Source organism: Megascapheus bottae, chromosome 13 (assembly GCF_031878675.1).
Source record: "Megascapheus bottae isolate mThoBot1 chromosome 13, mThoBot2.hap1, whole genome shotgun sequence".
In the NCBI taxonomy this organism is placed as follows: domain Eukaryota; kingdom Metazoa; phylum Chordata; class Mammalia; order Rodentia; family Geomyidae; genus Megascapheus; species Megascapheus bottae.
Genome location: NC_143521.1, coordinates 38,560,976 through 38,574,462, shown reverse-complemented (window position 1 = coordinate 38,574,462; position 13,487 = coordinate 38,560,976). Strand labels below are relative to the sequence as shown.

The 13,487-nt window shown below is 43.6% G+C and overlaps 1 protein-coding gene across 1 annotated transcript in view; it reads left to right on the top strand.

Annotated features, from left to right (window-relative positions):
* Nucleotides 1-11,751: 11,751 nt before the first annotated feature.
* Nucleotides 11,752-13,487, top strand: part of Wdr19 (WD repeat domain 19) — a 49,289-nt gene continuing 47,553 nt past the window's right edge. The window contains exon 1 of the mRNA XM_090343165.1: nt 11,752-11,812. Coding sequence (XP_090199291.1) covers nt 11,807-11,812 — 6 coding nt within the window. The 5' untranslated portion in view covers nt 11,752-11,806. The remainder of the gene's footprint in view (nt 11,813-13,487) is intronic.

Sequence of the window (13,487 nt, the reverse complement as noted above, 5' to 3'; positions counted from 1 at the left end):
ATAGACAACTTCAGGCACAGAGGAGACGTGATAAGTATATTGTGAAACAAGCTCTTATTGCTCTGGAATCGAATCTCTCCCCCCAGGTTTGGCTGGGTATGCTGGATCATAGTCAAGGACGGGTAAGTGTAGAGATTGATCTTGGTATCAACCTAAGACAGACTCCGATACTTAAGCATCGGATGTTGATGACGGGTAAGAACCAAGAGGCATCTCTCCAACCTAAGACAGGCATGATCCCTTACCTTCTTAAGAGCAAGAGGGACATCCGAAGGTTCGGCCGGCCTCCGGATTTCCACTCTGCTTTTGTTTTATTTTGGCCAAAAGAAAAAAGGGGGAGATGTAGAGAGCCATTGCAATCGCCATTACAAGATGGCGCTGACATCCGCCTCCGTGGTTGTTTTTCTGAGTTGTTTGTCTAAAAGTTTCCAGGAAGAGATTTGACTGTTCACGCCCCTAATGCGTGATTGGAAGTATGTCCGGAGTGTGCTGGAGACATGCTTGTAGTTGATTGGATGTTAGTGTTAAGGAAATAATTGTGATTGGTTAATAGGCCTATTTAAGGTCTATGTTTGAGGAAGTCGGGTCGACCCAGCATGGCTGTACTAGCTTGCTGAATAAACTGCTGCTCGAGAAGAAGTTATCTTTGTCGTGTCCTTCCTTGCCGGCCGAGGGAGTCGCGACAGTGGATATGATAGGTGCCAGGAATGTGCACTGTCTGCCACAATCTGTCCCAAGCAATGGAGCTACTCTAAGAAAAAAGCGACATGTAGGTCGCTAAGGGCAAGGCCAGCAGGGTGGGGCTGCCCAAGCTTGTTGCAGCTCCCATCACAACACATGGCCCCAATTTCAGTGACGGGGTTTGCTCTTCATTTCAGTCTAGCTTTAGTGCCATACCTCCTTCCAACGCCCGTATCTCCCCTTCCAATGACAGGTATGCTCCATATCATTGTGTGTGGAGAATGTATAACTTATTTTTTATTAAAGAATTTATAAACTGATTTTTACATCATATTTTTATATAACTTATTTTTATATTTTTACAGACACAAGTTGCCTTGTGTCTCAGATGAAACTTTGAGCTCAGGACTTCTGAACAATGGAAGAACCATTAAGGTGTGGGAAACTCTTACGTGTAAGACTGAATGTACTTTACATTATGAGATGGCTGCGAGCCTTCACGGATCAGCGTCGAATGTCCCTCACAGGTCATGAGCAGAAGTCTTGAACCACTGACCGTGCTGTTTGGGGAGGTGATGGAAACTCTAGGTGGGGCTGGGGGGGGGGGGAATGGGAAACTGGGATGCAATATTCTCATCATCCATTACATTTAAAAATTGTCAATTGCCAGGTGGTGCCCGCCTATAATCCTAACTACTCAGTAGGCTGAGATCTGAGGGTAGCACTTCAAAGCTAGCTCAGACAGAAAAGTCCTTGTGAAACTCCCAGCTCCAATTAACCACCCCAAAATTAGAAGTAACATTGTGGTTCAAGTGGTAGAGTGCTAGCCTTGAGCACAAAAAGCTCAGGGACATTGCCCAGGCCCAGAGTTCAAGCCTCACCACTGCCCAAAAAAAAAAAAAAAAAAAAGCAATTGCTAATACATGTTTTTTCTGCATAAATTCTCTTCAGTCAGTTGCTACATTTTTTTTTTTTTTTGCCAGTCCTGGGCTTGAGCTCAGGGCCTGAGCACTGTCCTTGGACTTTCTCAAGGCTAGAGCTCTACCACTTCAGCCTCAGCACCATTTCCGGCTTTTTTTTTTTCTATGTATGTGGTACCGAGGAATCAAACCCGGGTCTTCGTGCGTGCTAGGCAAGCACTCTACCAGTAGGCCAAACTCCCGGTCCCAGTTGCTACATTTTAAGAGAGTAAAAGAATGAAATTAAGGGCTGGGACCCTGGCCTAGTGGTAGAGTGCTCACCTAGCATGCAGGAAGCTGTTGGTTCGATTCCTCAGTACTACATAAACAGAAAAAATAAAAATAAAAGTTGGAAGTGGTGCTATGGTTCAAGTGGTAGAGCATTAGCCTCGAGAAAGCCCAAGGACAGTGCTCAGGCCCTGAGTTCAATCCCCAGGACTGACAAAAAAAATGAAATAAAGTAAATTAAGTACTCAAGAACTATTTGAAGCTAAAATATTATTCCATTTTAAATAGGTTTCTTGGAGAGTCATGCATTTTTTGTGTGTGACTCAAAAGAAAATGTAGAGTGAAGGTTGTGGAAAGAAAGAATCCTTGCCTTGTGGAAGCTGGAACAATGAGGTGAGGGAGAAGCTGTTGCTCAAAGAGCCGTCTGTACAGGGACAGGAATAGCTGTGCTGTGTGAGAGCAGCAGAGAAAGCAAGTGTAACGTAGGAAGTTTTGCAAGAGCTGACCTACTTATTTGATTCTGTATCACAAACTCACTAGCAAAGCTGCAGAGGCGGACGGAGTGGGTGAATTAATCCGTCAGGAAAGTCCTTTATCTCAGAAACTCTGATCAATAAAGCATTGAGCAAAACAGTAGGGAGGCTGAAGTCAGATACATCCCTAGAACATGAAACAAGGAAGAATGTTAGTTCCTTTGGGACAAACACTGGTTATATTTTTTTGTCTCTTCTGCATTGCTTAGCATTTTATCCCCTTATATATTTTCACATAATATACATTACTTAGGGCAAAAAAACCCCACCAAAAATTGAAATAGCCCTAAATCACTTAAAATCTTCCCACCATAAATCTATAGATCAAGATTTTTACCACTGGAGAAGAGAACTATGAATATAGAAAAGGAAAAATTAGAATGAACCTTGAATTGACCTGGGAGTTAATGCAAATTTGTGGTTGTCATGATAGATAAACTAGATGGCCCACAGTAGAGAAATAAGCATACATATACTTATGAATTTATTCATATATCTGTATAGCTATAGGTAAAGAAAGATACAGAAATAAACATAAACACACATATGTATGATATATATGTGTAAGTATATAAGTAGGTAGGTAGATGCATACAGAGCCTGGAAATAATAATCACACCTTCTTCTGGTTCTTAGTTTCTAAATATCACTTTCTACCAAAAGGAATGAATGCACTTGGAAAAGCAGCTAATTCCAGAAATAGGGCAGGAGAAAAATCCCCGCTGAGCACGGAATATCTTACTATACATGTACATCAAAGGACGGTGGGGACTCATCCAAAGGATACAGCACCCAGTCTGCATGTATTCCCACACACTAAACTGAGCCAAATGACCTGGGACCATTTGAATGAGCGACACATGCTGACACAGTTGAATAAATATTGCACTTTCTGAGGACTAGCTGTTTCCGCATTCTTAAAGTGTATCTCCCGCCAAAAAATGTCCTTCTTCCAAAGGTCAGAGAGTAAGCGTACCACGGAGAAATCTAGAAGACATCACCTGCATCATGTGACCAAATGTAATGAAAATCATTCATCTGCACTATGGAGACACTGAAAAGGTGACTGGAAAGGATGGCTAGGTAGGTCATGGGTGATGTGTAGGGTAGACTATTCTGCATGAGCCTCCTACGGCCAATATGTGTGGTTTTTGTATTTGTTCAAGCCTATAGAATGGGCCGCACCCAAAGGGAGCCCTAATGAAAACATAGACTGGTGATGACATTGTGCCAACCAACCTAAGTACATGCGTTAGAACAAAGGTACCACTCCAGGGGAAACGTGGAGATGGAGGAGGTTGTGTATGAGGAAGGGGGGATTATTGAAAGTCTGGGGCCTGGAGGGATTTGTAAATGACAGAGCACTTGCCTAGCATGCATAAGATCCCAGGTTTGATCCTCGGCATTACAGAGAAAGAAGAAAACAACAGAGGAGAAGGAGGCACAGGAGGAAGAGGAGGCACAGGAGGAAGAGGAGAAGGAAGAAGGAGAGGAGGGGAAGGAGGACTTTCAGTACCCTCTGCTTAATTTTCTTGTAAACTTAAAGCTGCTTTAAAAAAATAGTCTTGGGCCGGGAGTTTGGCCTAGTGGTAGAGTGCTTGCCGAGCATGCATGAAGACCCAGGTTCGATTCCTTGGTACCTCGCATACATAGAAAAAAAGCCAGAAATGGTGCTGTGGCTCAAGTGGTAGAGCTCTAGCCTTGAGAAAGCCCAAAGACAGTGCGCAGGTCCTGAGTTCAAGGCCCAGAAAATAAAAATAAAATCTATTTTTCAAAGTTTTGAGCTACACAAAAGGATTCATGAGAATGTCACTACTTCTATGAAATCCCTGCCAAACGTGCATAATCTAAATTCTGATTGTGAGATCATAACAAAGTAATGCTAGAGCTAGGTTTAGAAGGTATTAAGGCACACAAGTACAGAAGGCCTGACTGAAGACAGAAAAACTTACAACACAGTACATGATCCTGTAGTGAATCCTTCTTGGGCTAGAACTCAGAGTCTCGCCCATAGCTGAGGCAGGTACTCTCCTTCTGAGCTGCACTTCTAGCCTGTGGAACAAATGTCATGCCTTCCTCAGATCTAGAAGTATTAGTGGACCTGAAGTGAGCTATACAAAGTGGCTGGCTGACTGTACATCCAGTCTTCGAGTTGCTTGTGGCAGCTTCTGCACACATTACCAGTCCAACCCTTCACCCTATCGATGAACACGAGCACGATCCATATTTGTGAGGTGCAGAGCGGGTACACAGAACTCTCCTTTCTATTCACTTCGGGAAATTCTAAGACACAAACGGATAGTGTTCCCTGTGGAAGGGACAAGCAAAGGTGCATGGGTGCCTAAAAAGAAGCCCTCCAAATGACTATTTTTATGAGTTTAAGATGACATTTATATTAAAATACCTTCTGCATTAAAATACCTTGCTAGTGGGAACCCAAAGGGAGGGAAAAAGATTTTTTTTCAGATAGTCATGATTTCCAGGTCAGAGAAAAAGTTAAGGAGAGATGGAAGAAAGAAAGAAGAGGAGACTACTCATTAAACTTCCTGAGTTAGAATTTAAACAAGAAATTAAGAGACCAAGGGAAGATTAAGTTAGGCTGAATATTTTATCTTCCTGACCTATCATCTTCCTTGTCCTATTTTAGTATGTCTATATACCTGACCTATATTAAACATTCCTCTACCTCATTTCTTAGTCCTAAGAGGGTGTTGAGGCTGTGAGCAGCCATAATTTGATGATCTGAAGGGCTTATATACTACTGAATCAAAAAAAAGCTCAGGCCTCATTTAAAATTCCTTGAAGGACACATACACACACACGCACACACACCTATGTTGTCCTCTAAGTCTTCCTTTGAAAATATTATTTTTCTATTATTGTTTTAGCTAAACTACCTATATTAGCTAACTTTTCATACTGTGACAAAGCACCTGAGTCTTTTGTTTAATTTCAATTTTTAATTTTTTCCAGTCCTGGGGCTTGAACTCAGAGACTGGGCACTCTCCTTGAGCACTTTTACTCAAGGCTAGCATCTGCCACTTGAGCAACAGTACCATTTCCAGCTTATTCTGTGTATGTGGTACCAAGGAATTGAACCCAGGGCTTTGTGCATGCAAGGCAAGCACTCTACCAATAGGCCACACTCCAGGCCCCAAATCACCTGAGTCTCAATGTAAGCTCTTAATTGTAAGCCCCTATCTTAAGAAGAAGAAAACAAACAAGTTAGGTTGTAGTGTCTCACATCTGTAAACCCTAGCTACTCAAGAAGCTGAGATCTGAGAATCAAGATTTAGAATCTAAGCGACTCTCATCTCGAATTAACCGGCAAAAGGCAGGCAGTGGAGATAGATGTAGCACCAGCCATATGCCAAAACAAAAACAAAAACAAGCAAGAGCATGAAGTGCTGAATTTAAGTCACAGTACTGAAAACCTTTAAAAAAAAAAAAGCCTGCTGTTAACACACAATGGCTCAGAAAAATATTCTCATTCCAGAATAGGGGAAAAGTAGAAAACTATCAGATGCAAGCAAAATCAAACACTGAATCCTGCACCTCCAGATCCAGCAGCCAAGGTTGCTGGTGGTGTCATTTCATGCGAGCTTCATCTGGTTTGTATGACCTCACTCCATGCATCTTGCCTTTTGCAGCACACCAACCTTCTCTCTTAGGCTGCAGCCACTGCTTGAATGGGGTCTCCTGTGGCTTCATGATTCACCCTCTCTGGGGCTGCCTGCTGGAATCCAGACCTCCCATGCTTTCCCTGGAAATCCTGCAACCTTCACATTTTGAATGTCTGCAAAACCAGCATCTTATGGAAGATTCCAGATCTGTCCTCAGCTTTGATCATTGCTGAACTCACCTCTGAGTGCCCAGGCAGCCGAGCTCACTAAAACTCTTCCATAAGCTGCTCTGTATGAAGCAGGAAACACAAATCTGCCACCACCATTAGCACCTACTAGGTACTTTCTTCTTGAGGGCAAGCCAAGTGAGTTGACAGCCTGACGCCCCTGCAATGGGGAATGAGTACAGTTTTGCTTGTTTCTGAGATACCTTCAATGTATCACTAGTATTGTCCAATGCAAAATTCTTGGCTCTTTTTTTTTAAAAGTGGAATTTATCTTTTCAATGACCATTCTATTCTTGTCTACAACTTTTAAGGAGCTTTCTCTGAAAAGGTGCATATTTTTCAAATCATTCCTTTCTCTTCTTGCTCCCATTTCTGACCATAAACCTGGCTAAAAGCAGAGATATCCATCTCAGCCTAAATGCTATATTGTCTTGGAATTTCATCTGCAGAACTAATTAGACCATTACTTTTATTTATTTGTTGGTCATGGGGCTTGAACTCTGGGCCTGGGCACTGTCCCTGAGCAATTCAGCTCAAGGCTACCACGCCACCCCCTTGAGCCACATCACCACTTCCAGTTTTCTGGTGGTACACTGGAGATAAGAGTCTCACAGGACTTTCATGCCCCTGCTGGCTTTGAACTCTGATTCTCAGATCTCAGCTCCTGCGTAGCCACCAGTGCCCGGTGGCCATTACTTTTAAATTTGGCATCCTCAGCATTTCAGGACTTGGACAAAATGTAGATAAGTTCTCTGCCAAAAAGGTAACCTAAATGTGACCTGCAGTCCCAATCAACTCCTCATTCTTCTATGAAATCTCATAGGCCTCAGTTTCACTGTTCACATTCCTATAGATATGCTGAACTCAATTTCTGTCAGAAACACCCATGAGTTCTGTAAGGCATTCCAGGGTTTTGGTAGCCCACATCTCCAAGCTCTTCCAACTTAACAACAACAACAACAACAACAACAACAACAACAACACACACACACACACACACACACACACACACAGTCAGCTTAGTCACTGCAACAATCCTTTTTTTTTTTGGTGGGTCAAGGAGCTTGAACTTGGCCTGGGCGCAATCCCTGAGCTCTTTAGCTCAAGGCTACTACCCTACCCTTGAGCCAAGCCCCATTTCCCATTTTCTAGAGGTTAATTGGAGATAAGAGTGTCAGGTCCTTTTGTGCCCAGGCTGGTTTTGAACCTTGATCCTCAGATCTCAGCCTCCTGAGCAGCTAGTATTACAGGGGTGAGCCACCACTTCTGGCTAACCCTACTTCTTTATTGCCAGTTTTCTGTATTGGTTACTTTTGCCTCATTATGGCTAAAATACTGGACACAAACAACTTCAAGGAAGAAAGGGCTATTTTGGCTCATTGTTTCAATGATTTCTTAGCTCCATGCACTTGGGCAGAATTTGGGCAGTAGGCATGTAAAGGAGTTTGTTCACTAAGTTGCATACAGAAAGCGGGAGTACAACAGAGAAAGGAGCCAGGGACAAAATACCCGCCAAGAACTCATCCCCACTGACCTACAAGCTAATTTTTACTATCTAAAGTTTCCAAAACCTCACCACCAGCTAGAGACCAATGACTCAAAACATGAGGAGGACCTCTTACATTTGAACCATAACAAGAATTGCTATTATTCTTAGCCTTTACTACTCACAACCACCTCCACTGTTTTGTTGCATATAGTATGTTTTAATTTCATAAATCACACAATAGCATGTGAGTGAAAAAGCCATGTTTTAAACACAACCCAGAATAAAAAAACATTCTTGTGTTATATGAAGACCATGTTAAACTATTCTATGAATGGTTTCCAATGTGTGAATATGTGCTTTGATATATCTATAAACAGAGATCTGTATAGGTCTATATAGATCTCTGTGTAGGTCTGTATAGCAACTGTCCATCACTTATTATTGATACCCAAAGTACTAGTAAGCTGTAATTGGAAAGAAGAACTTGTCATTGGTATCATCTGAGAGGGGAGGACAGTGCAGATTCCTTATTGGTGGGAATTCATTCAGAATTACAAATTGGTCTATGTTGTCTCACTTTACACTGGTCTCAAATGGGCCTTGTCTGAAGTTGATACATGGAATTCTCTGTATCCAGTGGAACTGCCATGCCTAAGAGAGCACCAGCCCACCTTCTGTGCTTCTGGGGGTCCAGGGCTGCGGCTCTTCTCCATCTCAATCCTCCTATGCTATCTGTGATTGCAATTGCCGTAGCTACCAGTGAACTAGTGAGAAAACCAGTTTGGAAAGGAAGTGTGCACAACTGCAGTAATACAATGCTTAACGTGTAACCTTTCATTAGGAATTTTACAAAATTCAACATAGCAATTTTAGGTAAAAACTTAAAATAGGGGGTGTGTGGGGGGAGGGAAATGGGTACCAAGACATGTGAAAGGGAATCAATGTATGTGAATTAATGCACCGTCTGTCAAATATCATGTAACCCTTTTACTAATTACAATATATATATATATGTTAAACCTAAAAAAAAACTTAAAATGATTTTTCCCTTAAGATTTTTGTGAAAGTCACTTTCTTTTACTCTTTATAAATGTTTCTATTTGGGAAGTGGGTGCTGGAGATTAAACCCAGGGCTTTAATCAAGCTAAGCAGGTACCCTGATACAAAGCTCCATCCCCAGCCCCACAGAATTCCCTTCTTTAAATAAATAAGTATATAAGCATATATTTTATATATTTATGTATGTTATATATTTATATTTGCACATGTGTACATATGTATTATATAATGCACGTATATAATGAAATTATGAGACATACAGAAAATTCTTATCTACTTTTTTTAATGAGGAAGTCATAATATGTAGCCTTGGCTCTTCTTGAACTCTTAATCCTCCTGCCTCAGTTTCCCAAGCAGCTAGGATTACAGGTTGTATCACTGTCTGGCTCCTTATCTACTTTTTAACTTAGATCATCAACTGTTTACGTACAGCTTTTTTTCCTACGTTAAAGCCACTTGCCACAAAGAAACACATTTAATTCACTTATCAGTGCAAACATATGGGATGGAAATTTCCAGTGGGTTACAAAGGCCAGGCAGGAAACAGAGCTCACTCACAAGGCACGTGACACGAGCCACTCATCACCCTCCACAAGCAAGATTGCAAATCGTCACACTAAATGCTTTTCAGGGCATTATGAACAGCTGAAACAGCAGATGTGAGATCTGTCATTATTAATGGCACTGATTTTCTTCCATGCTAGAAGAAAACAAATGTGTTATGTATTGATGTGTTAAATTTTTTGTTGAAAGAAAACTCACTTTTTGTTTACCTTTTAATCCAATTCTCTGGTCCTTCTATATAAAATTTTCATGATTTGTTTTTGTTGGGGCTTTTTTTTTAACTGTAATTTTTTGTCTTTTCTTTTTTGTCACTGGGGATCGAACCCAGGACGTTGCACTTGCTAGGCAAGCGCTTTGCCACTGAGCTACATCCCAGCCCCATGATTTGTTTTTAATAACGTTTACAAAGGAAACAATGATCTCAAAACTTTAAAATGGAGCCTGGGATGGTGGCTCATGCCTGTAATCCTAGCTACTCAGGAGATCTGGGGATCAAGGTTCAGACCACCTGTGCACAAAAGGACCTCCTTATCTTTAATTAACCTCTAGAAAATGGGGCTTGGGTCAAGAGTAGGGTGGTAGCCTTAAGCTGATGAGCTCAGGGATAGGGCCAAGGCCAAGTTCAAGCCCCATGACCCACCAAAAAAACAAAAACAAAATCAAAACTTTAAAATGGGTCATCAATCGCAGATTATAAATATTGGAAGCATGATTGGTACTGATCTGTCATGTGTTCTCTTTCTGATTTATGTTAGCACTCGTGATAGTTAAAGAAACCATAACTTGTTTGTGACTTTTCCCCTTGAAAAATGGAATAAGTTTCATCTTGAATTTTGGCTGGATTTCATGCCAGTTCAGGTTCCAATTTTGCCTCTGAGAACTTACTCTTAGGTTCCTCTATCTCAGGATCCAGCTACCATGTTTTAAAGACCTTGGGCCACACGGAGAGGCCACATACAAGGCCACTTGTAAGAAAGCAAAATAGTCAGTGGCTCCAGATGATCTGTCAGTTGGTAAGAAGCATCAAACACCAGCCATCTTAGGGCCAAACTGCATACACAAATGATAGCAGTGTGTGCCAACACCACATAGAGATGAAGAATTGTCCTGAAGAGGCCAGTCAACCACATAATGGTGAAAAAAGACGATTATTGCCATTTAAATTTTGTTATTCAACAAGGCAGTTTAAAAAAAACTATTATATAGTTTAGATCTTGTAATTAAAGAATAAAAAATTGTCCTTCCAGGACAATGTGCTTTGTTGTTGCTGTTGATGGCCCTGGGACTTGAACTCTGGGCCTGGGCACTGCACCTGAGCTCTTTTTGCTCAAGGTTAGTACTCTACCACTTGAGTCACAGCTCCACTTCCAGTTTTCTGGTGGTTCACTGGAGGCAAGAATCTCATCGACTTTTCTACCTGGGCTGGCTTTGAACCACGATCCTCAGATCTCAGACTCCCGAGTAGCTAGGATTACAGACGTGAGCCACTGGTGCCCAGCTTGCTATTTTAATTCTTGTGATAACACATGTGCCATCTCATCTTATTTAATGACAACAGATATGAATAAATACTTGCAATTCTTTTTTTTTTTTTTGCCAGTCCTGGGCTTGAACTCAAGGCCTGAGCACTGTCCTTGGACTTTCTTCAAGGCTAGAGCTCTGCCACTTAGGCCACAGAACCACTTCCGGCTTTTTTTCTATATGTGGTACCGAGGAATCGAACCCGGGTCTTTGTGCATGCTAGGCAAGCACTTTAACCACTAGGCCAAACTCCCAGCCAATATTGCAATTCTTTGTAAAATGACACTACATTCTTTCATGATCTAAAAACAACTAAGGTGGCGTAGTACCTGTCGTCCTGGGTACTCAGGGGGCTGAAGCTGGAGAATCATTTTATTAACCACCCAGCACGCCTCACCCCCTCTAGGCAAGAAAAAGAATGCAGACTGACACAGGGCTCTCCCAAGGCCTCTGCGTGGACAGCGCAGGAGCCAATTCCCGCCCCCGTCACGCCAACAGTGCGCGCCAGTGGTTATATTTTGCTAGCTTCCCAGCGCCCTCTCACGCTACGCTTGGCCTCCTAGAGGGAAAGGGCGCAGGCGCCTTTCAGGGCTCACAGAACCCGCCTCGCGTGGACCAGTCTCCAGTTTCAGCCAATCAGAGCTCGGGCAGGAAGTTGAGTGGCTCTACGAGAACTCGCGACGCCCAACTTCCCGGGTCTTCGCTCCGCCTCCAACACGTGACTCCCCCCACCCCTCCCTCCACTTGTACCCTAGGAAGGCTCCAGCGAGGCCCCGCCTCCCGAGCCCCGCCCCTCACCTGGTGCTCGCTGATTGGTCACCGCTCGCGCGGTCTCCTGGGTGACGGGAACGCTCTAGCCTTCTCGGAGGAGACCAGGTGCGCCTGCGCACTTCCTACATCGCTTGGCTGCTGGAGCTTTGAGATGAAGGTAAATAACTTCACAAATGCCGGGGTTGTGGGAGGGCGCGACCACGGGCTCCCCTCTGTGGGCCGAGCGCAGAGGCAGTGTGTGCCGCGCTCGGTCCTCTGGAGTGCGGGAGGAGCGGGAGGGCGGAGGGATGGAGGTTCCCGAGGGAAGGCCAAGCGAAGTTGAAAGAAGAGTGAAGGAAGTAGCGGGGAAGGCGAGAGCGAGGCCTCTGGAGTCCGGGACCGCGGCCGAGCGAGCGACGCGGGCGCCGGGACCCCTGCAGGGCGGGGGCGGCGGGCTGGGTCCAGGACACCCGGACCGCCGCGCCCGGGTCGCTGTGCGGTTGGCAGGATCCGGGGCCCGCAGGCCGCCTGGCTTCTTGCGGCTGACCTCCTGGCGTGTTGTGCACCGTCTTGAGGGGAATCCAGAATTGCACCGCCCGTGAGTGGGTCAGGTTACAGATGGCCCGGCGGCGAGAGCACACGATCCGGGGCGACGTCTGCATGCCATCCTGGGCACTCCGGGTCTCTCAACTCTGACTCCTGGGAATCCCACCCCGGGGTCCCCAGCAGGACCCTCCATCCTGCTGACGTATGGAAAGCCCTTTAGACGTCCTATCGCTTCGTGGCCATTCGTGTGGAGAGGGGAGTTGACCCTCAGTTCTGTGATGTACTGGAAGTGAGGAGCTCTTCTCGATGCGCAGTCCGGGCTTGAGTCAGGTCAGAGACTCGTTAAGCCCTGGGGCTAAGAAGCGGGGACACATCTCAGTCTTGGTTTTCGGGTTGCAGAGCTAGGATTTTCTCCTCTGCGTTGAACCTAGAGCAGCAACTAGAGCAATAGGAGAGCTCACAACCAGAAGCAGATCTGTCACGAAGATAATAAAGGTCAAGGTTAAGGATTCCTTGCTTGCATGAAGAGATAGTTGCGAAATTCCAAGAATAAGATATTCATAATTCTCTTGTTTTTTCCTGTGTGAACATCCCTACACTCTACAAAAATGTGTGTTCTTGTGTTTCTAGCACACTTGAATGGTGTTTGATTTCAAGATTAGCACATGAAATGCTCACTGATTGGTGTTTAATTTCAATCACTGGAAGAATTTTTTTTTCTTTTGTCCCTAGAAGTGTCTCGACTCCATATACCTAGAAATGAGCATCCTTGTTTAATGTATAATTTAATACTAACATCTAATATTTTTCACTCAAGCTCATGTTCCTAGGTTTTCTAGACCCACACTGTCTTATGGTATGTGAGCCAATGTAATTGTACATTTTTCATAGCCATATTAAAAGCCATTACACAGATGAAATGAATTCTACTTATATATTTTGTTCTATCCAATATATTCACAGTATTAGTTCAACATGCAATCAGCATAAAAGCAATGATATAGTTTGCATTCTTCTCTAAAGTCTTTGAAATGATGTCTATAGCACATTTTGATTTGGATTGCCTATGTTTCTGGTCCTTAAGAGCTACATGTGACTTGTGACTTCTAGATTGAATAGGTGGACAGAGAAAAGCAGGGAGCAGTGACTCACACCTATAATCCTAGCTACTTAGGAGGCTGAGAGTTGTGGATTCAAAGCCTGCCTGAGCAGACAAATCCAAGTGACTCATCAGCAAAAGCTAGAACTGGAGGTATGGCCCAAGTGGTAGAGCACCAGCCATAAATGAAAAGCCAAGGGAAACCTTA